This window comes from Canis lupus, chromosome 21, assembly GCF_011100685.1.
Source record: "Canis lupus familiaris isolate Mischka breed German Shepherd chromosome 21, alternate assembly UU_Cfam_GSD_1.0, whole genome shotgun sequence".
Classification (NCBI taxonomy): Eukaryota; Metazoa; Chordata; class Mammalia; order Carnivora; family Canidae; genus Canis; species Canis lupus.
The window spans coordinates 20,329,852-20,356,046 of NC_049242.1; the positions used below are offsets into that span (position 1 = coordinate 20,329,852).

The 26,195-nt window shown below is 48.8% G+C and overlaps 1 protein-coding gene across 1 annotated transcript in view; it reads left to right on the plus strand.

The window, feature by feature from the left end:
* TENM4 (teneurin transmembrane protein 4) overlaps window positions 1-22,777 on the plus strand; it is a 729,276-nt gene extending 706,499 nt beyond the window's left edge. Inside the window, 6 exon segments of the mRNA XM_038568485.1 lie at window positions 2,169-2,404; window positions 5,860-6,156; window positions 7,855-8,988; window positions 8,990-9,470; window positions 14,446-14,588; window positions 17,222-22,777. Coding sequence (XP_038424413.1) covers window positions 2,169-2,404; window positions 5,860-6,156; window positions 7,855-8,988; window positions 8,990-9,470; window positions 14,446-14,588; window positions 17,222-17,980 — 3,050 coding nt within the window. The 3' untranslated portion in view covers window positions 17,981-22,777.
* The last annotated feature ends 3,418 nt before the right edge of the window (window positions 22,778-26,195 follow it).

Sequence of the window (26,195 nt, forward strand, 5' to 3'; positions counted from 1 at the left end):
CTAATTAAGGATAAAGTAGATGCCTAGTGTTTTATATTCATGGTCCTGTTTCAGCCTTGCCACAGCCCTATGAGATATTATTAACATCTCCATTTTCCAAATGAAGACAGTAAGTCACTGAGAGGTTCAGTGGCTTGTCCAGAGACACATGCCTGGCAGGGCATTGGGACCCAGACAAAGAGGCTCCAGAATCCATTCTCTGAACTACTGATCTAAAGGCCATGGGGAGCCTTTGAAGACTCATGATCAGTACTAGAAAGGTTCAATGTGACAGATCTGTGAAATAAGGTGATGGAGCTAGAGGACAAGAGACATACATGACGGTGACCAGTACAGTGCCAGGCACATAAAACTAGCAACAGCTAACATTTACACAAGCACTCAATACCTGCCCAATACTGTCCTCGGCCCTTCACATTCATTATCCCGCTTAATCCTATGAGCTAAGAGTATAGTTATTATCCCCAAGGTACAGATAAAGAACCAGAGGCACACGAGGTTAAGGAATTTGCCCAAGAGAGTGGCAGGGTTGGGACTTGAACATTGATAACCAGGCTCCAAAAGCCATGCTCTCAATCTCTGGACAGTAGCACCTCTCACAGCAGGCACTTAGGTATTTGAGAATGCCTTCACTACCGGAGTGGTAAGTCCTGCAACCCCTCGGCTACAGGACCACTAATGAACCCCAGAAAGAGGCGCCTGGGTGGCTCAGTGGTTGAGCATCTGCCTTTGGCTCAGGTTGTGATCCTGGGGTCTGGGATCGAGTCCCACATCAGGCTCCCCACCGGGAGCCTGCTTCTCCCTCTGCCTGTGTCTCTGCCTCTCTCTCTCTGTCTCTCATGAATAAATAAATAAAATATTTAAAACAAACCAAAAAAAAGAGGCTAATGGAAGGAGAGGCATTCGTTCTGACCAAGGAACTGGGGAAGTGTCTGGGAAGAGATGACAGCTAAGCAGAGCCTTGAAGGGAGGACTTAGGTTATTGAAGAGGAGGGGCAGGTGCAGACAGAAGCACCAGCTGAAGAAGAGCAAGAGGCAGAAGGTGACAGCACAAACTCAGGTGTTTCCATTTCTAGAAAAGAATTGTGTGCATTTTATAACTGAAAGTTACTCTTCCCCAGAAGTTTCTTTTAGCTAAAGATCTTAATTTAAATGTTTTAATCAGGTTTAAAATATCCAAATCAGATTATTTTTAAATCATTGGTATATCTATGCACATATATGTATATATGAGACAGTGACTTAAAACATATATATATTTGACATTTTGTCAGTGATTTAAGTATCAGAGTTATTTCTCGCCTGATTATAAAGAATATTGTTACCTGGTGTATATTAAGAACCTTAAAAATGATCAACCCTTTGTCCTAGTAATCCTAACTTAACCCAAAATGAAGACAGTGATTTATCCAAAAAGTATATTTTTAATACAGATGTAATTCACATGCTATAAATTTCACCCTATAAAATTAAAAACATACAGTTCACCCTTTTAAAGAATACAATTCAGAGGGTTTTAGTATATTTACAAAGTTGTGAATTATTAATGCTATCTAATTCTGGAAAATTGTTATCACTCCCAAGAAGAAAGCTCATATTCATTAGCGATCACTCTCCATTCTACCCTTCCCTCACTAATCTACTTTCCGTCTCTATGAATTGGCCTCTTCTGGACATTTCATAGAAATGGACTCACTAACACATCATGTGGTCTTTTGTGTCTGACTTCTTTCACTTAGCATAATGTTTACAATATATTTATTTGCAGTGTCACTTTGTAATTATGAAAAACTGGAAACGATATCCACTTGAGAGTTGGTTAGATAAATTATAGTATTTGCACTTAATGAAATACTATGCAGTCCTTAAGAGAAGCATTTATGAGAAATATTCAATAAAATAATACAATGATCAGTGAAAAACTATAAGCAATTACTTCAAACGATAAATATATTCAGAAATCTCCTAAAGTCTAGGAATATACAAAATATTACAATGACTTTCTTTGGGTATTGAGATCCTGGACGATCTCCCTCTATTTTCCTAGTTTTCTTCAGTGACATATAGTGAGACAAACCCATTTAAAAACACACCACTGCCCCTGCCATGTACACGCCTCCGGCCGTCCTCAGCCCTCTGAGCAGAGCCATCCCTCTCCCCGCCCTCAGACCAGGTCCGGAACAGCTACTACATCGGGGCCGACGGCTCCCTGCGGCTGCTGCTGGCCAACGGCATGGAGGTGGCGCTGCAGACCGAGCCCCACCTGCTGGCTGGCACCGTCAACCCCACCGTAGGCAAGAGGAACGTCACGCTGCCCATCGACAATGGCCTGAACCTGGTGGAGTGGCGGCAGCGCAAGGAGCAGGCTCGGGGCCAGGTCACTGTCTTCGGGCGCCGGCTGCGGGTGAGCAAGGCCGGGTCGGGCAGGTCTCAGCCCCTGGAGGGGGCAGGGGCCTGGCAGGGTGGCACGCGGAGGGGGTGTAGGGAGAGACAACGAGGACCAATCCGGAGAACCAACTTCCCTTCTTGAAACTGGCCCTGGGGGAGAATGTGTTCCTGGGCCCTTTGCAAAAGGGGGAAAGTCAAGTAGGCAGCTCCCCCCACCCAACCGCCCACCCTGGAATTAGTCTCAAGTATCTTTTCAGCTGTTACTTGTGGAAAGACTGCCAGCTTCAGTGTTGGGCCTGAGTTGGATTTCCAGCTTCTGTTACACCCTGACTGAATTCGAGCCAATCCATACTGTCCGTTCCTTCATCCAAAGCCTTAGTTTCATTCTCCAAAAAAAGTGGGAAGGATACCATCAGTTTGACAAGTTGCTATGAGAATTAGGAATAGTCAAAAAAAAAAAAAAAAGAATTAGGAATAGTCTATAAAGTGCCTAATACAGAGCCTGGCACCCAGTCAGTGGTCAATAATAATACCTACCCCTGTTGTTACTGCTCTTCTTACTATTGGTTTTGTCATTACTGTTATTCATCAGGACCAGAATTCAGTTTAGCTGTTTGGATCCTAAGCCACATCCTCCGCTCTTTCCAGGCAGTTATCTCCTCCTCAATGAGCAAAACGACCTCCCACCCCACCTGTCCCTGCCCGTGGTTGGCATGTGTGGTCTGGCAGTTCAGAGTGCTTTTCAGTGTGTGGCTGCCCTGAACCAGCCCCTTCTCTGCCTCACTCCCCATGTTTCTGTAGAGTGTTCCCTCTGGCCCAGGCCCAATCGCCCAGCTGCTTTTTCCTCCAGCTTCAGAATGGAAGGTGAGGAGGAGCAGGACAATGAAGAAACTAACCCTGACTTTCAGCACGGCACCTTGCAGACCCCTGGTGCTCTACAGACACTTGCTGGGCTGACGGGAACCACAGAACCGGCTAGATGTTATGTTCCTGATTCCTAAAACCCAAAGAAGCATCCTCATGCAGCACAGCCGGGGCTGTCTTGACATAGCCAGTATCACACAACTAGAACCCAGAAAACCAGGCTTCCTGTGTTTCCTCAATGGCCAAGGACTCCAGCAAAAGTCAAATGTGGGAAAGAGCCTTCCTCCAGTTCCCTGAGGAAGGCCTGGCTGCCTGCACGGTCTGTGGCCTGCCAGCATCTGCAGCCTCACAGAGGAGCCCCTCGTGCACCCCGGGCCATGTGCTAAACGGAAAGTTTGACCTTGCTCTGATTCCTGCCTGGGCCTGGTGTGTAGCCCCGAGCGACTCCTCTGCGCCTCACACTCCTCTGCGGAAAGCAGATAATATATTCCAAGTACCTAGCCCAGTGATGGTAGACCCCAGGTGCTCAATAAACAGCAGCGATTAGTGCTAGGAGGATTTCCCCTCTGCAGTGTGAACTGGACCAGAAGTTTCCCAGGCTTTAATTGGTCCCTCTCTCAGCCTGAGATTAATGGGGCTCTAGTCGGGTGGCCACATCTCTGCGTCCTCCCAAAATAAATGGCCACCCACAGTGGCGGCATGTGGAATTAGAATGTTAGCCGGGTGTGCCGCCCCATAATGGAGCTCATTTTTTATACAACTGGGAACTTTTTTAATAAAGAAAGATGTAAAATAATCTCATTGCCGCCACTGCCGAGCACAGGAAGCATTAGGCGGTTCCCCAGTGAGCTGCTTAATTCAATTTTATTAATTTTGCCACAGAGGTTTAGCTCCCCTTCACTAGGGGTCCTCTGGCTGGGGTGAGGGGGGCAGCTGGCTGGGTGGCACCCCCTAAGGGGGCAGTCACAAGGGACCTTGCAAAAGATGCTTTTAAATAGCCCCCATCATTGGTGGTGGTACAAACCCTGAATCTTCCTTTGCCCTCCAGGCAAAGAACACAGCTTCAGTCTCCAGCGCTCCGATTTTTCTTGGGAATTGTCTGCCACACTGTTTTTGCTCTACAATTGTGTTTGATTACCCCTGGGAAGGCAACCTTATTATAACCAGGCCATTCACAGCTAAAGTTGTCTCAGCATCATTATAAATCCTTATTTTCAAGGTTTGAGAATTTGTTTGGAAAGAAGGGGGAAACGCACATGTCTCTACTTTCTCTGAGAATGACCGTGATCATTTGCTGTCTTAATGGAAATAATTGCAATCATTAATTCGGGACCTTCCATGCGCCCAGAACTCCACTAGGTAATTTACTTGGGCTGCTTCAGTCCTCACAGTAGCCCGGCCGTTTCACAGAGGAAAAAAAACGAGACTCAGAGGGAACGACGCTTGCCCAAGGTCACACAGAAAAGTGGGTCACAGCACTGAGGCTGGAATCCTGGCCTTAAATCCTAGACCTGAGCCCTTTTTACCTGCAGGGCATTTCGCTGCCGTGGTCCACATGTGTGCTTTTGCATCATGTGACCTACATCGTCTGCTTTCTTCTTGTGTTTTCTTTACGACTTGTCAAACTTAACTTGCGACTAATGAAAGAGTCAGAAAATGTGCCCAAAAGTCTTATCACCAATGAGAGGGGACCAGCATGTTAGCTTTGGAGTAGCTGGCAGTGTTTCAGGGGCAACCAGTGCCTACAGGGTGGATCCCAATACAGAAGTGGGCCTCTGAAGTAGATTTCTTTATTAAACTATGAAAAATCCTGACCTTGCTGCCCTAGCGGGAGCCCTGTATCCCTAAAAGGAAACTGAATTGTGTGCTGACCTAGCAGCTCAGGTGGAGATCATACAGGGGGATCCTGATCCTAGAGGCAGGAGTAGAGTGTGCCAAAGCTAGGACTGCGTCTGTCCCCAGGCAGCCCACAGCCAGAGAAGCTGTCCTAGACTCAAATGCACAATGCCTACCAGGGCCTTCAGGAAGAAGAAGACACCTTGGGAGTTGACCCCAGCAACCAGGGAGCCCTAACTATGGTGGACAGAGGGCAGGAAAGACCCCAGAGAGGATGGGAAGTCCAAGGCCCCAAAAAGGGGCAGACACACTCAAAGGCCCCCTGAGTACTTGTTGGCATGCCACCATAGTGAGAGTCACATCCAGATGCAGTCACTCACCTGCCAGGAGAGCTGGAGCATGTCCCTTTACTGGTCTCCTCAGTGCCAAACACTAAACACATTCCCTGGCACGTAAGAAATGGGGTCACGTGTGAATTTGCTGGACCTACTTGGCCTCTCCCATTTTAGGAGAGAGTCAAGAAGCATCTGCTCTTTTTGTCCTCATTAGAAGAAACACATCAGGAAATGATATGCACTGTCTTCAGTACTCACCACTGTTTGCTCAGCACCTGCATTGACTTTATTCTCACAATGGCCTCATGTAATTGGCATGATTATTCGCCTTTCACGGAACTGACAGGTGATAGAGCCAGGACCCACACCCTGTCTGCTCATACCAAAGCTTTCAATGTCCAGATTAACTCATTTTTTCCTCCTACCCCTTCCCCAGGTTCACAACCGGAACCTCCTGTCCCTGGACTTTGACCGCGTGACCCGCACCGAGAAAATCTATGATGACCACCGCAAGTTCACCCTCCGGATCCTGTACGACCAGGCAGGGCGGCCCAGCCTCTGGTCACCCAGCAGCAGGCTGAATGGTGTCAATGTGACGTACTCCCCAGGGGGCCATATCGCTGGCGTCCAGAGAGGCATCATGTCTGAGAGGATGGAATATGACCAGGCAGGTCGCATCACATCCAGGATCTTCGCTGATGGGAAGACGTGGAGCTACACCTATTTAGAGAAGGCAGGTGTCCACCTCACCATCACTGGCCTTAGTCCATAGGCCTAGGCATTACAGCTCAACCCGTGGCCAAGCCCAGCCTGCTGACCTGAGTGGGATGGATTAGACACATGTGGTCTCCAAAAGGATAATGTTCAGAAAAATCTGCAACAGAGAACAAGGAGCCTGACAAGCATTTGGGTAGATCGGAGTGATGGTGTGGCCAGTGGGAGTTTTGGGGCAGGAAGATTGTGAAAGCCTCCCATGATAGACTGGACCTGGGAAGAAGCCCAACGCTAACGGGTTTCACAGAGCAGGACTCAGGGTCTGGACCTAGGCAGGGGTCTTCACCTAGGTCTGGGACACACAGGGTGATCTGGTCACAGAGAATAGAGCAGAAGCCTAGGGATCAGGACTTAAGCAGGAGGTGATTAATCCTGAGTTTTGAATGGTAGGCATAACTGTAGTAAATCCTTTCTGCTTCAGATTAGGATTTATTTCATCCCAGGGGCTAGGAATCAGAAAAGCCCTAACAGCAAAAGTAGGTCTCAAATAGGAGAAAATGGTAGCTTTGCTGCCTGGATGCCTCTAGGTCAGTTACCTGTTAACTTATTCCTGAAAAAGAGCCTGCACCTCAGGCCCCAGGTCCTGGCACCCACATCTTTACTTTGTTTCCTGCTTGGTGGCCAGCTGCCCAGGGCCAGTGCCATGATTGCTCTGTGGTCAGTCTTCCGCACCCTGTGCTGGGTGAGCATCTCCAAGAGCCATGTTCTATGGTAGTGCTATGAGAGACCTTGGAGGTCATCCAACATACTGAGAAACCCAACCCACAGAGGGAACAAACCTTCCTGGGGCCACACAAGAAGCCCATTGTTAGGAGTCAGGTCTCCCTGTTCCCATCACAGCCTGCCCCACCCCAGCGTGGGTGCATGACCTGCTCCTGCATAACGGATCGTGCAAAGCCTTAAATGCCCTTCCCAGCTGCGGTCTATAGCCCATGGGCCACACAGAGTCAACAGAAGTGGTTTAGCCAACGGGAGATACTGTCAAGGCTGTGTTTCAGGAAAATCATTCTTGCCTGAGTAGGAACATTGACTTGAGAAGGAATCTGAAGCAAGGAAGCCAAGAGAGAGGCTGCTGCCATACGGCTAGCCACTGCTCCCAGCCTTTCTCACACACCAGCACTCACTAAAATCGTCACTTTTGTACCACACAAAGGGGTGAATAAACAAGGCTGCCTACCATAGGAAGACAGATGGCCTGAGTGCCAGGGCCAAGAGCTGAGTGAAATCTTTTTTTCTTTTTTTTAAGACTTTTTTTTTTTTTTTTTAATGAGAGAGAGAGTGTGAGCACACAAGTGGGGAGGGGGAAAGGAGGAGGGAGAAAGAATCTAAAGCAGACTCTGCTGACCCTGTGTTAGCACTGAGCCTGACACGGGGCTTGATCCCACAACCCCGAAATCATGACCTGAGCTGAAACCAAGAGCTGGACATCCAAGCAACTGAGCCACCCTGGCACCCTGAGAAGTCCTTATCTTAGTACATTTGTATCTCCACTGCAGTACTCTGTGGTGCATTGGTTAGAAAGCTGCAGTTTGGGTATAGCTTAGAACCATCGGTTTCCTTGGCCTTTTTCCCCCCCCTCCTCTGAGTCTTAAGTGCACAGACTTACCCTTCCCCTCCACCGCCTCCTCCTCTCACCTCTGTTTTCCTCTCCCTCTAGTCCATGGTGCTGCTCCTCCACAGCCAGAGGCAGTATATCTTTGAGTTTGACAAGAACGACCGCCTCTCCTCCGTGACGATGCCCAATGTGGCCCGGCAGACACTAGAGACCATCCGGTCTGTGGGTTACTACAGGAACATCTACCAGCCCCCCGAGGGCAATGCGTCAGTCATCCAGGACTTCACTGAGGACGGGCACCTCCTCCACACCTTCTACCTGGGCACCGGTCGCAGGGTCATCTACAAGTATGGCAAACTGTCAAAGCTAGCCGAGATGCTGTATGACACCACCAAGGTGAGCTTCACCTATGACGAGACAGCAGGCATGCTGAAGACCATCAACCTACAGAATGAGGGCTTCACCTGCACCATCCGCTACCGTCAAATTGGGCCCCTGATTGACCGCCAGATCTTCCGCTTCACCGAGGAAGGCATGGTCAACGCTCGTTTTGACTATAACTATGACAACAGTTTCCGGGTGACCAGCATGCAGGCTGTAATCAATGAGACACCGCTGCCCATCGATCTCTATCGCTATGATGATGTGTCAGGCAAGACAGAGCAGTTTGGGAAGTTTGGTGTTATCTACTATGACATTAACCAGATCATCACTACAGCGGTCATGACCCACACCAAACACTTCGACGCATATGGCCGGATGAAGGAAGTGCAATATGAGATTTTCCGCTCTCTCATGTACTGGATGACTGTCCAGTATGATAACATGGGGCGAGTAGTGAAGAAAGAGTTGAAGGTGGGACCCTATGCCAATACCACCCGCTACTCCTATGAGTATGATGCCGATGGCCAGCTGCAGACGGTCTCCATCAATGACAAGCCACTCTGGCGATACAGTTATGACCTCAATGGGAACCTGCACTTACTGAGCCCTGGCAACAGTGCACGGCTTACCCCACTGAGGTACGACCTCCGTGACCGCATCACGAGGCTGGGTGATGTGCAGTACAAGATGGACGAGGATGGCTTCCTGAGGCAGCGGGGTGGGGATGTCTTCGAGTACAACTCAGCTGGCCTGCTCATCAAGGCCTACAACCGAGCTGGTGGCTGGAGTGTCAGGTACCGCTACGATGGCCTGGGACGGCGGGTGTCCAGCAAGAGCAGCCACAGCCACCACCTTGCAGTTCTTCTATGCTGACCTGACCAACCCCACCAAGGTCACCCACCTCTACAACCACTCCAGCTCTGAGATCACATCCCTCTACTACGATCTGCAAGGGCACCTCTTTGCCATGGAGCTGAGCAGCGGTGATGAGTTTTACATAGCTTGCGACAACATCGGGACCCCTCTTGCTGTCTTCAGTGGAACAGGCTTGATGATCAAACAGATTCTGTACACGGCCTATGGAGAGATCTATATGGACACCAACCCCAACTTCCAGATAATCATCGGGTACCACGGTGGCCTCTATGATCCTCTCACCAAGCTCATCCACATGGGCCGGCGGGATTATGATGTGCTGGCTGGTCGCTGGACTAGCCCAGACCACGAGTTGTGGAAGCACCTCAGTAGCAGTAACATCATGCCTTTTAATCTCTACATGTTTAAAAACAACAACCCCATCAGCAACTCTCAGGACATCAAGTGCTTCATGACAGGTGAGGATTGGGTCTCATTCAAAGGGCAGGACCCACTACTGCTCTGGTCATTTGCCAAGAGAGAGAAAGCTTTTGTTGAGAAAGCTGGTATGGGGTAACAAGAAACATTGTCTTTCTCTTAGAACAGCATTTTCCAAAGTATTTTTAAAGAAACATTGGTTTAGAGAAATATCCTGGGAAAACTGGTACTGACATCAAATTAATTTGACAGAGCAACCACCATTCTTAAATTTTCATAATACAACGTAGCTTATGAAAAGCTCTGAGAAGTCCTGTACTAAACAGAACTGTTTGATACATTTACCCACTATTTCTCAAACATTTGAGCATGAAGCCCCCTTTTTTACCAGACACCCTAATGTTTCACTAGAGATGCCCCTGAGAATACACTTTGGAAGTTCCTGACCCAGCGATCAGGCTGGCTAGGAGTCCCCCCCGATAAGGTGGGTGAAGGTATAGCTAAAGAAAAAAAATATCCGTTTTCTTATTTGGGATGATATAATGGAAAACTCAGAATTTGGACACAGAACTGGTAAAGGATCAACCATTTCTAAGTTATGAACAGTCACAAACATTACTTCCTTGCATTCCAGTTTCCTGATCTGTAAGTGAAAGTTAGAACACCTGCACTGACACTGGTAAATTAAATATGCATATTGTAAGTCCCAGAGCAACTACTAAAGAATAAAACAGAGACATAGCTAATTAGTCAGTAGTGGAAGTAAAGTGAAGACTAAAAAATATTCAAAGAGGATAGAAAGAGGAAGGGAAAGAACAGGTGGACAAATAGAAAAAAAAAAAAAAAAAAAAGCTTACCCAATAGGATGGTTGCCAGGGTGAAATGAGATACATTTTATAACCTGCCCAGCACAGTACCTGGCTCATGTTCTTCCTGATTTAAAAAGTGGGCTTTGTTTTCCGCTAGTATGAAACCAACTGGAATATAAGTGTCCCCATTGATCACACATGCCAGAAATGTCTCCAGCAGCCACAGTCCAGCCAGCAAGCGGCCAGAAGACCTCAGGCATCAGAGCAGCTATGGGGGTTCCGGTCTGGATAAAGCCAGCACTTTTTATAAAAGAGACTTCATTGTTGGTGAAAATCGGGCACATCCCAACTTGCAAACCTGGTGGCCTCCTTCTGCTTTTCCTGTAATGCCAACTATGCCTGCACCCTATTTTAAGGCAGTTTCGTTTTCATTCAACAAATGCCTCCTCTGGGCAGCCACTGTGTTAGGCACTGGGGATAGAAAGATGACCCCTGCCCTCCAGGAATGGACACTGCAGGAGGGGAGACAGACAGTTGCTGTCCAGTGTGAGGGGCCCAGGATAAAGGTTTGAGCTAATGGCCATTGAAACACAGGAGACACATTTGGCGATCAGGGAGCAACTGATGCATGAGGCCCACTTTGGAGTGGACACCCATCAGGTTCTGGGGAGAAAGGCAATCCAAGGACAGAGCACTGCATATACAAAAGCCTAGAGAGCGTGACAGGGACAGCTCACATAAGTGCCCCTAAGGGATGTGGCTGCCTCGCCCCCCGAACTTGGCCTAATCTGAACCCTGTTTCTGCTAACACTGATTGGAGGATTCTCTTTCAGAGAAGTACCCCAAGTTGCCACGTTGAGAGCAGGAGTTCCACACGTGAGGCAGAAGAGTGAACACAGTGGTGGGCAGGGGTGGTGGTGAAAGCACACTTGGGACCTGTGGGAAAGAGAAATATCCCAACACGGTTTCACTAAGCTCAACTTGCTGGCAGCCCTAGAAAAATTAGAAGAGTTAGAGGACATTTCTATTACATCTGTCTGCATCAAGCATGCCCCCTGCCTCATCCTCCAATAAGTTTCTTATGAGGTATCTTGGCAGGTTACTTTAGTCAAAAAAAAAAAAAAAAATGGTGCAGAAAAACATTTTGCTACTGAAAACCAAGATACCACTAATTCTCACTAAACCTCTTGGCTTCCACATGAGTTACATACAACCTCACTCACATCCAGCTATAACACCAATAAAAAGAGCATTTTTTTTCCCAAAACTTCCTTCATTGGTCCCGAGATACACTCCAGTGGGATAGGCTTAGGTCACATGACAACCCCTGAACCAAGCAATAGAGCTGGAGAAAGAAAACACACTGAATGGCTCAGCCTAGATCACATGCTCCATTGCTGCCCCCATAGGTGGAATCAGCACCGCTACCACCACACAGATACCCCAAAAGGAAAGAGTGAGAAGGCCGAATGGGATGCTGCAAAGGCAACCACAAAATGTCCAGCACAGACACATGACACACACTATTGCACTGACCCTCACATGAAGCCTGTGTGAATGGGATCACTGGGCCCATTCTCAGAGGAGGACAGTGAAGGTCAGGGTGGTAAAGTAACTGGCCCACTAAGAAGCAGCCAGGCTGGGGGTAGAACTCTGCTCTGATTCCAAAATCCTCCTTCTGGAAATGGAATTCACTTTGTAGTGTGCACACGGTGAAAGGGATTGTTCCGCACCACTGCCCCAGGTGGCCACACTGCCGTCTGGGGCTGATGGGTAAAAAGGAGCTTTCTGACTTGAGGAAAAGGTCTATCTCTGGTGTCATAAAAAGGAAGAGTAAAATTCCCAACCCTTCAGAAAAATGCTGTTGAAAAACCAATGAATAAATCCATTTTCAGCACTTTTTCCTAAAGGCATAATGAGAAATGTTCCTACCTTCCATCACTTACAATTAAGACCCAGCCCTCTTTTCAGCCCCCTGGTTTCCTGGGAATTCGTAGCATTCCTCATAGAAGTTTTCTTTTCCGACTACAAATTCAGATGTAGGTTCTCAGCCTCGGGCGAAATGGCTGCGTAGGGGATCTACCCCACCCCCGCCGTTCTGTTTGTTTTAATTTCCTAAAAAACCATCTGCCACGATTCATAGAATCAGAGATTCGCAAAAACCCGGTGAGGAAAGGGACTTTGGAGGGAAGCTTGTCCAAGTGCCTCGTATCACAAATGAGGAAACGGGGGTCCAGGGACTCAGAGGCCTGGGTTTAAAGGAACACAAAGAACCTTCTTTGGGCCAGGAACCGAGCTGGGACTTCAGAGTATAGTAAACGTGATCCTTCCTGTAACAGACTTAGAAGGGTTCCTGCTGCATGATGGCTGCCCAGAGGGGTAGGACTACTGGCGTTCTCCATGGCCTGGTGAAAACCACTTCTACCATCAATTTGCAGAGGAGGAGACTGAACCTCGGAGAGGTGAACAGGAAACTATCCAAGTTCACACAGTCTGCAAGCCGGGGAGCCTGAGTTTGGACCTGGGTTTTGTCTTGCCTCATCATGCTCTTTCCCTTATGTGATCTTTCTAGAAATAGAACCTGGGTCTCTAAGCTGCCCCTCCTGCCTTCCCTCCACCCCAGTACCTCCAGGTTTCACACCCAAGAGAGGGGCTCTGGGACATCCAAAACACAAAAAAAATAAACAAAAATAAAGGAAAGCATGAGGCTCTCGAATGGGAAGACAGCATGGGATGCAATGGTGGCAGGGACACCAAAGGACACTCTTTATCCCTGGGGTGCCCTCAGTGGGTACTAGGGGAAGACAGTTCCACTGATGCCTGGACCCTGAGCAGGGCCTCCCTGACCAAGGATGTGTCTCCTTTGGAAGAAGCCAAAAGCAGGCCTGCATACCCAGAGCCCAGAAGTGCCAGCTCTGAGGCTCAGCGCTCCATCCCTCCCACCCCAGACCCTGAATTCTGAGTCTCTGCTCAACAAATGCTTTAGCATCTCCAGATGCCCCCTTCTCCAGGAAGGCTGAGCCATGCTGGGACGCAGGCTGGCTGGCTGTCTCCTGTAGGCCCCCAATCAGCTCCCACCTGCCATCCCAGGCTCTTCCTCCTCCAGCCCGGTTTTCTTTCTGGTTCTCTCTCTGCCTCGCCAAACTGCTCTCCCATTACCTGAACACTCCCTGCACTCACCTCCCCTCTCCAGGCCTTGCCTTGTACTACGGTCTTTGCCTGAATCGCCCCCTTCGTCTCTGCTGAAGCCTCACAAAATGTGTACAGCTTTCAATGTCTGTGAAGACTTGTCAGCCCACCCAACTGAAAGACTTCTGTCCTCCTCTCATCTTTTTTTTCTTGTGTCGATACTTTGCATGCCCACGTCTCGTCTCTCCTTCAGGGTCCTGAGTGGGTAGCATGGTCCTGGGCACATTCAGCAGCAGTGGGCCAGGTAGCCGATGACAAGAAGGTGCCCACCTTCTTTCTTTTCCTTACGTCTTGGCTTCCCTGATTCTGCTTCTCAATGGGCTCATGGGAAAATCCTCTGTCCCTCTACCTAATACTTTATAATTAGTAACCCCCCAGGAATGTTATAATATCAATGAAACCAGTGCCTATGGGGCTAGATCCTCAAGCCCAGTATTAAAGATTGGAAAATGAAGGCACAGGGAGGTTGAGTGACTTCCTTTGCGGTCATGTCCGAGAATAAATGAAAGGTAAGATGGGGCAGGGGTGGGGGTAGGGGTGGGGTTGAGTGGGACTCTTTGATCTTTGGTACAGGCCATCTCATTGCTTGTTTCTTAAGTGAGTTTTCTCTTGGAAAACATTCATTTACATCTTCCCTTTGGGTGTGTCTGTCCTCTGCAAGTGTGTCCTGCCGATGCTTGGGGAGGATGTGGAGGTATCTCCCCCCATCCCCAGGTGTGAGGCCAAGGTCCCAGGAGATGGAGTGACAGACAGAACAGGGAACCTGGGAACATAAGCTCTACTGGATACATGCTGTCTTGGATACGTACCTAGAAGGGAGATACTAGGTCCTGAGAATACGTGCAGTTTTATAACCATGAGAGTTTTCCAGAGTGCCTGTACCAGTTAATTGTCCCACCTGCAACCCTCCACCCCCTCACCCCACCCCTGCAGCCTAACTCTAGGCTCATTTATTGGGATATGTCACCTCTGAGGTCCACTTACTCCATGAGGACATGTCTGCTTCTCTCCCACCCAGATGTGAACAGCTGGCTCCTCACCTTTGGATTCCAGCTACACAATGTGATTCCTGGCTACCCCAAGCCAGACATGGATGCCATGGAACCCTCCTACGAGCTCATCCACACCCAGATGAAAACTCAGGAGTGGGACAACAGCAAGGTAATTTACACACATAGCTGCCTACCCTTGGGCCATTCAGACATTATAGGAGTGGGTCCTATGAAGCTTTTCAGGAAAGCATGGGCCCCTGATAGAGACCGATGTGGTGCATCCACAGTGCCAGCTAGAAACTGTGCAGCAGATACCCTACCACTGGCAAGCCACTGCGGCCGGGCTGGAACAGCACACAGACCCACATAAGCTCTATTAAGTTTTCTCTGTTACGCTGAGCTTGGAATTCTCCAAAAACAATGAGTCTTTGTCTCTGCCCAGAGCAAAAGCGCAAGGAGGGAAGGTGTGTGTTCTAAATACAAATGTGATATTTTCTGAGAACCCCAGTGCACCTGAACTTGCCTGAGGTCTTCTACACAAGTTAACTCACAAATATCCCCTGGTATTACTGTTCACATTTTACAGATTTAATGCCCGAGGCTTTCTAGTGCCACACGGCAAGGGAAAGGGTAGAGCTGGGATTCAAACTGGGACCTGTCTGTAGGCATTCAAACAAATGTTACTTTCTCTTGTGTTCCTTTTATGACCCAGTTTTAAAGACTCACAGAATTATATAGCTATAAGTAAGGGTCCTTAAAGACAGTTTTATCCCACACCTCACTTCGGGCATCCTTTGGTTCATTTCTCCCTCCCCAACCACCTTCTTCCCTCTACATTATATATGTACTAGGAGCTGGCTTTTCCATGCCCCACTGGGCTGCACCCAGTGAATGCAGGGATGAATCAGGCAGAGACCAGGCCTGCAGGGGAACCTTCCAGGGAGGAAGCAAGTTAGATAGATGGCATGCCACTGGCAGCCAGAAACTTAATGCATCCATATCATACTCCAGCCTGATTCCTTAGTCCTCACCCTAGCTACCTCCTTCCTCTAGACTCTGGAGAACGGGATTCTGCACCTCTTGGCTCTGGTGGCACCCTATATTCTCCTCTCTCAAAGCACCCACCACACTTTGCTTTAGTTCCTGTTCTCTTTCCTGTTTCTCCACTAGACCGTGAGCCCTAAGAAGGCAAACACTGGGTCTTATCTGGGACCCACTTTACTTCCCAGCACCAAAACTTTCGTCAAATGAACAAATGGTTGAGAGAAGTAGACAACCCTGTGAGCATTTTCTCCCACTTTACAGCTGAGGAGACCAGAGCTCAGAGAGGAACTTGCTCAAGGTCACTCAGTGGGAAAGGCAAGAGAACCCAGTGTGCCCCACCACAAAAGCTCATCGCCTTCCTGCTGCCATAGCCCTGCCCCTCTGGCCGGCTCCAATCCCCACTAACCCCCTAGACCGACCTGGCTGCGCCGGGGGCGGATTCCAGCAGCTCAGCTCCTCCCCGCTTCCCTTCTCCCCAGCGCAGAGCCCCAGTCTCTGACGGCCTGTTTGCCAACCTCGCCTGTCAATGAATTATTGATTTCTGCCCTTGGCAAGCATCGGAGATCTTTGTTGTTGAGCACTCCAGCTTTCGTGAAACTCTAGGAAATAATTGTTCACAGACAGGGTTCTATTAATTATAAAGAGGACTTAATTTCAGTGAGAAGCCGTTGGGCCTGTTTCTAAAGCCATCTCCCTGACTTGCGGATAAGGCCTCGGAGCCTGCCCGCACGTGGCTTTGCCAAGCTCCCTGAGCCCCGGGAGGGACTGCTAGGGGGTATGACACGGAGACAGGGCCCAATCTGTCCCGCAGAGCAGCCAAGAGCAGGGGCATCTGAGGAGCCCCTAGGAAGCACCATGGGGGCAGAGGCCCTCCTTAAAACTCATTCCTAACATGACAGAGAACAATAACAGGGTAAGAGGGTTTATATAAATCACCACTTTTCCTCTTATTAAGCCTTCTTGCCAAGAACGCATTCCTTGCCATTCCTCTGTCTTACATCATCCTACAGATTTCAGCTCAAGCATGGATCTGTCCTTGAACCCCACCTTCTTCGCCTCCTTCCTCCACCTTCAGGCAGAGACGATCTGAGCCTTGAAACTGAACCTCAACAATTGGACAGACCTAAGTTCAAATGCTGGCTTGAATACTTACTAGTATTAGAACTGTGGGTCCTTTACAACTTCTCAGAGACTTAGTTTTCTTAAATGTAAAATCAGTCATAACAGTACCTACTATATAAAGTTACGGTGGAGATCAAGTGAGATACTGAATGTGACTTCTTTTGCTCCAAGACCAAGACATATGAGCTATAGTTATTACTACTACTTCTCTTAGACCACCAGTTATCCACATTTGATTAGAGTTTTTGTTTTTAAATCTGTCTTTCCCCACTAAACGGGTTCCTTCTTGGCCCCATCTTCTGCAAGTGTGTCCTACCAACACCGTTCCTCAAGGGCAGGGATGTTGTCTGTCTTGCTGGTGTCCCTCCAGTGCCCAGAAAAGGACATGTCACAGAGTAGATAGATGTCCCATGAACAGTTTCCTAATGGAAGGATGGGTGAATAGATGGGTGAAGGATGGTGGAATGTTCTAGTGGTCAGTGGTAGGGCTAGGTGCTACTGGTTAATAAATATGTATAGATTTTAGATTTGACTTAGTAATGTAAGCTGACCCTTCAGGCTGTTGAGGGAGAGGTTTCCCCTTTGTCTCACTCTCTCTCTCTCTTTTCTCTGTCTCTTTCTCTCCTCTCCCGTCAGTCTATCCTCGGCGTACAGTGTGAAGTGCAGAAGCAGCTCAAGGCCTTTGTCACCCTAGAACGTTTTGACCAGCTCTATGGCTCCACAATCACCAGCTGCCAACAGGCCCCGGAGACAAAGAAGTTTGCATCCAGTGGCTCAGTCTTCGGCAAAGGGGTCAAGTTTGCCTTGAAGGATGGCCGAGTGACCACAGACATCATCAGTGTGGCCAACGAGGATGGGAGGAGGGTTGCTGCCATCTTGAACAACGCCCACTACCTAGAGAATCTGCACTTCACCATTGATGGGGTGGACACCCATTACTTCGTGAAACCAGGGCCTTCAGAAGGCGACCTGGCCATCCTGGGCCTCAGTGGAGGGCGGCGAACCCTGGAGAATGGCGTCAATGTCACCGTGTCCCAGATCAACACGATGCTCAATGGCAGGACTAGACGCTACACGGACATCCAGCTCCAGTACGGGGCGCTGTGCTTGAGCACTCGCTACGGGACGACGCTGGATGAGGAGAAGGCGCGGGTGCTGGAGCTGGCCCGGCAGAGGGCCGTGCGCCAGGCGTGGGCCCGCGAGCAGCAGCGACTTCGGGAAGGGGAGGAAGGTCTGCGGGCCTGGACAGAGGGGGAAAAGCAGCAGGCGCTGAACACAGGGCGGGTTCAAGGCTACGACGGCTTCTTCGTGATCTCCGTGGAACAGTACCCAGAACTGTCAGACAGCGCCAACAACATCCACTTCATGAGACAGAGCGAGATGGGCCGGAGGTGACAGAGAGGACCACGGCCTGCACTTCTTGCCAAAGACACCTACTCTTCCGTGGCCACACACCTGACTGTGTTGTACTTTAAAAAAAAAAAAAAAAGGAAAAAAAGAAAAAAAATCATTTTTTTAACAAGTGCAGAAAACAAACAAACAAAAAAAAGATACTGGTTGCATTGTAACTCATGCAACATCCTTTTTTTTAAGAAAAGAAAAACACAAATTTGGCCTTCACACATTTTTTGCAAAGAACAGAAGGTATTTTTTTTTTTTTTCTGTAGTGTGATCACAATGAAAACTCTATTGTCTTTTGTTCCTTGAGGATTTTTCCCTGTCGTCAGGGTACATTTCTCCTCTCTGAGACGCATCTCCTGAGGTGTGTCCTTGTCTGTCCCTAGGTACCCGGTGTGATGTGAGACACAAGTGTCTGTGCTAATTTGTCTCATGTGCAAACCTTTCTTCCGTGGGGGTCTGGCAGGAGTGAGGGGTGTAGAGAGTAATGGGCTAGTACCAAACTTCTGAGGGGGCCTGGAAAGGAGGGTCTGCAGGACCTGAGGATTTTTGGCTCAGCTCCCACAGACAAGTGGTGGCTTTTTACTCACTGTGTTCTGTGCCTCTGGAGGATCACAGATGTCTTCATCTTGCTCTGGGGAATTTTGTGGTGTCACTCAGCACCTTTTTTCAAGTTGCCCCAAACTCCTGTCCAAGCTTTATATTTTGATGCTAAATGAAACCCCCAACCCCTTTTGCAAATCCTGTGTAGTTGTTGGTGCCAGCCTCATGATGGGATGGAGAAAGTGTCCCCCAGGTCCTTTCCCCCAGTCTGGTGACATAACATCCTGGGACTAAGAGCCTCATCCTTCCCAAAAGGTAAAGGCACCCAGGATGTCTGTGGTTGGTCGGTCTTCCCATGATGTTCCTTATTATTCATCTCTTCCTCTCTCCCAAAGTCAGATGTGAGAACCAGCACGGCTCAGCCACCCTCCACCTGGGCACAAGGTCCAGGGAGGGCCAGGCCACCTGTGGCAAAAGGATGGCAGTGGCGGCAAAGGTACCAGCCTGCCTTCCTGGGTGAAACTTTCTCCCCATGACTTTGGGTATCTTCCCTCCACTGCTCAGCTCCACCACTGAGAAATAGGAGTATGGAGAGAGGTGCTTGGTGGCCTTTGATTCTGGAAAGATGCTTAAGAAAAAGTCAGCCAAAGAGAGGAAGGCATAAACCAAGCGTCTTCTCACCAGTTCCTGAAGGCTTCTCTGCCTCCCATACATGGGCCAGTAGCACAGCTGGGATGCAGCAGGTGAGGCATTCAGGAAATTCCTTCTGTGAAGTACTTCTAAAACAGCTTCCCCTCTAGAGGAGTCCGTCCAGGGTTTTAAAGAGACACTGAGGAGAAAGGAGAAAAGAGGTAATTTGGTGTGGCCTGGCAGTGTCACCGAACCCCCTCCCTCACCTGCCCCTCTGCTGCCCCAGGACTGGAGTCGGTTCCCCAGGCCTATGCTCACACACATCAGGGAGCCCAGGCTACAGTTGTCCCTGTGAAGACCTATGCCTGAGGCCGTCGGGAAGAGGCGGCTGCCCTCTAGGGAATGGGTACAACCCACCCCTGGGGCGCATGCCCAGGGAGATGCAGCAGCCAATGGGCCAGGGAAGCATTAAGAGGAGGGAAGAGTAGCAGCAAGAGGTAGAAGCCCCTTGCATCTGGTTCGTCTGCCTAATTACCATCATCATTACCACTCACAGGAGGTTCTGGGAGAGCAGGAGGGGAAGCCAAATGCTTCCTTCTGAGCTGGGCTTCTTAGAAAAATGGGACTTTTATGGGTTACATTTACATTAAGTGTGGAAAATGAATTCTGAGTCTGAGCTATCCCCTGTGGAAACCTTGTTGGACTGATAAGCTCATGGCACCTTTATAGCCTTACTCACGGAGTCTTCAGAATATTGCACGAGTTAATGAAACCAAGAAGGTCTTCACTGCAATGAGAATCGGAGCAGCGCGTAGCCTGGTTTCTGCCTGGCAGAAGGAGGCGTGCGCAACTGCTTGGGAGAGGAGGTTTCGCCTTACGTCATTCCACTGGGATCAGAGGATACGTTTCGCTAAGTGCTCTTCCTGTTTCCAAAAAAAAGTCACACTGCTGCAACAGCGCACCTTGGCCTGTTTGTCCACTGGGTCCGGAGCCCCCCTGAGTCAGATGTAGTGCTCCTCGGGCCCCACGATGCCTGGTCCCTGGGAGTCGGTGGCAGGCTCCCATGCAGCAGGATCGTTCTTGGATGGGATGGAAAGCAGTTTGGCCTGAAGAACACATGGTTTTTTTTTTTTAATCCAAAATAGACTTATGCCTCTCAAAGAATACTCTTGATATAAGGAGCCCTTGGGTGAAGCTCTCCTGCCCAGTAACCTAGCTGGTCAGTTCTATCCTGGCTGCCTGACACTAGGCAAGACCTGCGGGACATCCACTTGGAGGTCAGAGACAACACAGGAGCCAAGGGAATGAATCATCTCCCTACACCCTTCCCAACCCTCTGACCCTCCACCACCACCACCCCCCCCACCAAAGTAATAGTATGGACTTTTAAAGATCAAAAACACAGAGAATTGCTGTGTGTTCCTTTTGTGTAAATGAATAATGTTTTACCTTTCCTGGGCTACCCCCAACCGAGGAGGCCCAGCATCTGTGCGGGGAGAAGTTGAAACATTCCCAAACTCTAGAGAAAAGATCTCAGGTGTGGGGTAGGCAGCATTATGCACCGCAGTTTCACACTGGAGCTGGTGCTTCTGGCTTTGGCCTTTCTGAGTTGGCTTCCATCCGGGCCAGCAGGTGACACAGTGCCTCCATTCTCAGTCTGTGCTGCTGAGACCAGCAGTCCCAATCTCACAGCAAGAGTGAGTCTGAAGGCATAGGCCAGAGTTGCCTGGGCCCACTGAGTGGCTTCCAAGCATCAAATTCCATCCTTGATGGCACCTACCCTTTTGGCGCTAAGCAACCCAGACATCCATTTCTTGGAGCCACCAGCCCTCCCTCACTGCCACCGCCCCCCCCCCCATTCATGATCCTACAGGATGTCAGCTTCTGTGCCCTCTAATAGAAAAGGGTTTATTCTGAAAGAGTTCCTGCCTTCTTCCCTACCTTCCACAGCTACCATCAGCCCCTGACTTTCAGCCCCTCTGCCATTGTTTTAAACAGGACTTTAATGATTCCCCAGCTTGGTTTTTCATAGGGTGAGATTTCCTTTTTTTTAACCCACCCTCCAGACAGACATCAATGGAGATCAGAGCCATGACAAGGGAAGGAAGGGGAAGAAACTCCTGTGGTGAATTTCAGCTTTGTCGGCCCCTCTCAATCATTGGCTGCGAATTAACCCAAGGAACAGCCAGCCCAGTGCCTGGTGTCTACCTAGCAATGGAAAATTTGAAACAAATCCCTAGGAAACTGACCAAAGTAGAAAACGGTTGAAATAATCAGGATAGGGCAGGGCAGAAGCAGAAGGGGATGGAGAGGCAAGGAAGGGGATTAACACTGGGCAGTGTTTTTAGAGACACATAACAAGGAATGACGTTCGCTTAAAAAAAAATTATAAAGGACCTTTCAGCTGTGACCTTTAAGTATCACCTTTACAGGTGGCAGTTTTCATTATGCAAAGACAGGGCTTTCGATGTGAAATCTCAGAATTCAGTTTCACATCTGCAGCCCCGTAGTTGTGGTTGCCACGCAACAAGGGCAGGGATGCTGAGCTTGGTGCCCAGGAGGAAGGAGCTCGCCAGGACTCTGCAGGATCCCGGGCTTTGGGGTTTGAGCTCCCGGTGCTCACAGTTGGATCTCCTCTCCATTCCTCATAGCAGCCACTCAGCCCAGGCTCTGGCTTCTGGTCCTGAGCTGGGACCTGCCTCCTGAGAGGTCCCAGAAAGAACCCAGTCTCTTCTTTCTGTTGGGATCCATGTTAGAACTTCCCAGCTAGGGAAGCCTTCCCTTTAAGGTTCATAATTCCCAGCTAGGTTTATATGCTTGTCTATATTTTATTGGACGGGAGGGGATTAAAAGAAAGAACTCTGTAGTTTAAAGGCCCTTTCATTTAACCTTCAAAAAAAAAAAAAAACACACAGCAAACTCATTTTAAAGACTCATTGCTCAGGTGATAGAAACTTTATCCTCTCTAACCTTTACATTCTCAAAAACCAGCCCTGTGTACTTGACCGCCCCAGACAGCGGTAGCTCTTAGGTTTCATCATGAATGTGGAAGATCAGAGTGGGGGGAGGCCTGGGTGGGTCTCACGTTGGGTTTCTTACCCCCTCTGGAATGCCAAAGGCATGACGCTGGGTGACTTCTTGGTCCCCAAGAACATGTGATTGATTCTGAGGGCAAATTGCCAGCAGAGAACCAACCCTCAGGCAGGCTCAGCTCCCCCGGCAGAAGCTGAGTCACAGATGTGTGGTGGTGCCCGGCAGCCCTGCATTCACCCAACCCCGGAGTCCCACTTTTCTAAACCTGCCTGTTCTTGAACATTTCCGAACCCGCAGCTTTGGCAAAAGGACTCTCCCAAGCTGCCTTTGGACGACCAACACTGGAGACTCTGGCCTTACCATGTGGAAATAGTTTTCCTGAAGTCTGGAACTAATTTTGAGAAGTTTTTTTCTCAACACTTTTGTGTTTCTAACACTGTATTCTTGACTGTGTAAATACCGACAAGGCTGTAAATAAATGCAGATGTAGATACCTTCTAGAAAAAAGAAAAAAAAAGGCATAAAAACAAAACCAGAAGTGATCCCGTGTAGCCTTCGTTGACAAATAAAAGAATATTTTGTGTTTAAGGTGTTTGGTCACCTTTGTTTGGAGAGTAATGACTGCCTTGAGCCAGTCCTCTGAGTTTGCACTTCTGGATGCTACTGTTCTCAGGATGACCTGAAAGATTCGAGTTCACAGCCCCAGAGTCCCTCATAAGCCATGTAGGTGACAGCTGTCTGGAGAGGCATTTCCAGAGGCCACAAAGACCCTGGGGCTTAGCCTGATGAATGTCAAAGCATCCCTGACATCAGCTGTGCCCCCATTGCTCTCCCAGGCCATGCCCTCCCCCAGCTGAGGTCCTGACTGGCCCCAGGGACAGACTCCGAGGGGCAGGAGAACCCGACACTGCCCTGCAGAGAGAGCCACTGGGCACACAGTTGTCCCCTATTCTGCTAGTTGCACTTTTGAAAATAAACGAATGCATAGTCATCATGCAAATTATTATAACCACATAATACAACTTGGAAAAAAGGACAAAAATTTCCTTTAGCACTTTTTTTCTTTCCTCTGTATGTTCCTAACCTATCTTTAAAAATAACTAAGGTCGTTATAATCACAGCATACAGGTAACTTTTCACCTTGCATTTCTCACTTAACCTCACATTTAGCCTCTCAGCTCTAGAAGTCAGGGTTGACAGCTGGTCACTTCAGAAAGTACATTTGCTAAGCCCAGCTCCCTGTTGTGAATGGCAAACCTTATGAAAATTCAAGTCATTGGGCAGAAGAGGAAAAGCAGAAGGCCTCCGTGCCCTCTCGTTAGCCCACTCTGACCCCATCACCAGGCCCTCTGGGAAGCTTCAGGCTCCCCCACCTCCTGAAACAGCCTGCGGCTCCCCAGGTACTGCTCCCCAGACCATCACCCTGTGGTAGTGCTGGGAGGCACCTGTGGTGGTGGGAAAAAAATCCTATTCCATTTTTGGAGTTGGGCCAAACTGGGTGTGGAACTTGGCTCCAGCACTTACTATGAGATCTCAGCAAGTCCTTTAACCCCTCTGAGCCTGGGTATCCCATCCCTAATGAGGGTATGAGGGTGCATCACCTCAGAGGACACTGTATGCAACACCGCACAACACTCAAAGCACAACGGGCTTTCTCCCAGGTAAGTTTTCTACCTCATGCGCACCTCCCCAGCCCACCCGCCCACCTTCTGTCCAAAGTACAGTACTCTTCCCACTACACAAGTGCTTCTCAACCTTTGGCCTTCATCAGATTCACCTGCAGGACTTATCGAAACAGACGGCTGGGTCCTTCCTCCCAGAATTTCTGAATCAATGGGTCTAGGGCCCATTAATTTGTACGTCTAACATGTTCCCAGGGGACACTGATATCCCTTCACGCTTTGACAACCACTGCTGACTACACTCTCTGTATATTGTGTACCCAGTAAACTACTTAGCAAGGCACTTCAGATGAGCTGAGCCCATGAAACCTACCTCGGCCAGATAGTAGAGCAGGTGTATCAAGCCCTCCTCCATCTACCCTCCCAGGTCTTCCTCCGTCAGCTGCATAAGAATGAACCGCTCCCACCCAAAATGTGCCCATGGACTTTCACAGCTTCTTCAGGCCCAGTCGAAAGGTACTCCTGGAGCCCTATTGCTGTTCATTCCCCTCTCAGAAGACACTCATTGAATACCTGCCACATGCCAGTGACTTTCAAGACTGGATTATCCTTGTGTGTGAACCCTGAGGTTCAGCTTTCCCTTTGCCTTAGGGGCTCACTCTCTCTAGTATATTTGGAGAAAAGAAAGAGTAGGGATTGTCTCCTGTTCCCTTCTGAAAGAGAAGCACCCCTCCAAACTGGGTGCTGCTCCTTCTCCACTGCTTCCCTGGCAAACTAGCTGCAGCTGCTTTCTTTGCGGAGCACAGAGAGGGTCTTCTCCCCATGGGCTCCACCCCCACCTCCCTAACCCCGCCCCCAAGTTCTGCATGTGATTCACTCTTTCACATTCTCCAAGGAAGTGGTGCAGAAAGCTCAACCTATGAGACTTTTTTTTTTTTAAGATTTTATTTATTCATGAGAGAGAGAGAGAGAGGCAGAGACACAGGGAGAGGCAGGCCCCATGCAGAGAGCCTGACATGGGACTCAATCCTAGGTCTCTAGGATTGCACCCTGGGCTGAAGGCGGCACTAAACCCCTGAGCCACCAGGGCTGCCCCAACCTATGAAACTTTAAAAAGACTTTAAAAGTGAGTAGTACTAGAGGCACCTGGGTGGCTTGGTTGGTTAAATGTCTGACTCTTGATTTCAGCTCAGGTCATATCAAGGTTATGAAACTGAGTCCTCCTTGGGCCTGCTTAAGAGTCTCTCTTTCTCTCTCTCCCTCCCCTCTCTTAAAAAAAAAAAAAAAGTCAGCATCAATATGCCTTTTCCCATATCCAGGGAAGAAGTGTCTGAGTTGAACCTTTTTTTTTTTTTTTTTTGAGTTGAACCTCTTATAGGGATTTCCACTTGATGTCATTCCACCCTGACCGTGTTCCCAGTCCTCAAGCTGGCATCTCAGTGGTTGTCTCTCCCTCCAAATCCACACTGGAGATCTCTCTCCATGCCTTGGGAAGCCCCACCCCTCCTAGAGAGCCCACCCGTGCCCCCATCAGGCAGTCCAGCATTTATTTCCTAAGTCTGGAATCACCCCAGAGTTGCACATATATTCATTATCCTTCAAAATTTATCAAAAGTTGTGTAGACACACTTTGCAAAGATAGATATCAGTTCTTAGAGCCGTGTAGGATTTTAAGCCCTTTGGGAATAATAGAAGCATTTTCCCACCTGCCCCATGATCTGCAAGCCAACTCCTGCCAGGTGGAAGGCAGTACATGACATTGCATGCAAAGCAGGTGGGCCTTTACTTTGTCCTCCTCTCCCTCATCTTCAACACATGCTCGCTCCACACTCCCAGGGCTAAATGCTTAGAGTAAAAATCTCTTCCCCAGTCTGTAAGATGGGAACAGAGGAAATGGAGTCACTCTTTCAGATATAGATATTATATCACTGGGTGGGTAGGTGGATGGATGGAAAGATAATGGATGACTAAATGAATGAATGCTATAGCTGGGCCTAGAAGAGGCCTAGGAGAGGAACTGCAATTAATCAGCAAATGTCTTATGTACATGAAGTGCACATTAAACACTACCCCAAGCAGCCTTAAAGGGACCGTAAGATGTAAAACAGGACCCTTTGCTTAAAAACATTACCCAATTGGGGGTCTAGGAAGATTTAAAAAAAAAAAAAAAAAAAAAACAGAGCATCTGCTCTTTGTCACTACTCCAGAAGCTTCAGCATCCAGGCTTGCTAGAACCCAGAAGTCTGGTGAAGGAGCAGAAACCTTCCAGGTTTTGCCCTGGGAGAGGTGGCCAGAGGCCCAGTCTCTGGAACAAAGACCAAAAGCTTGCATTTCATCTAAGAGATAGGGAGTTGCCAGTTTTATAGCAGAAGCATGGCATGACA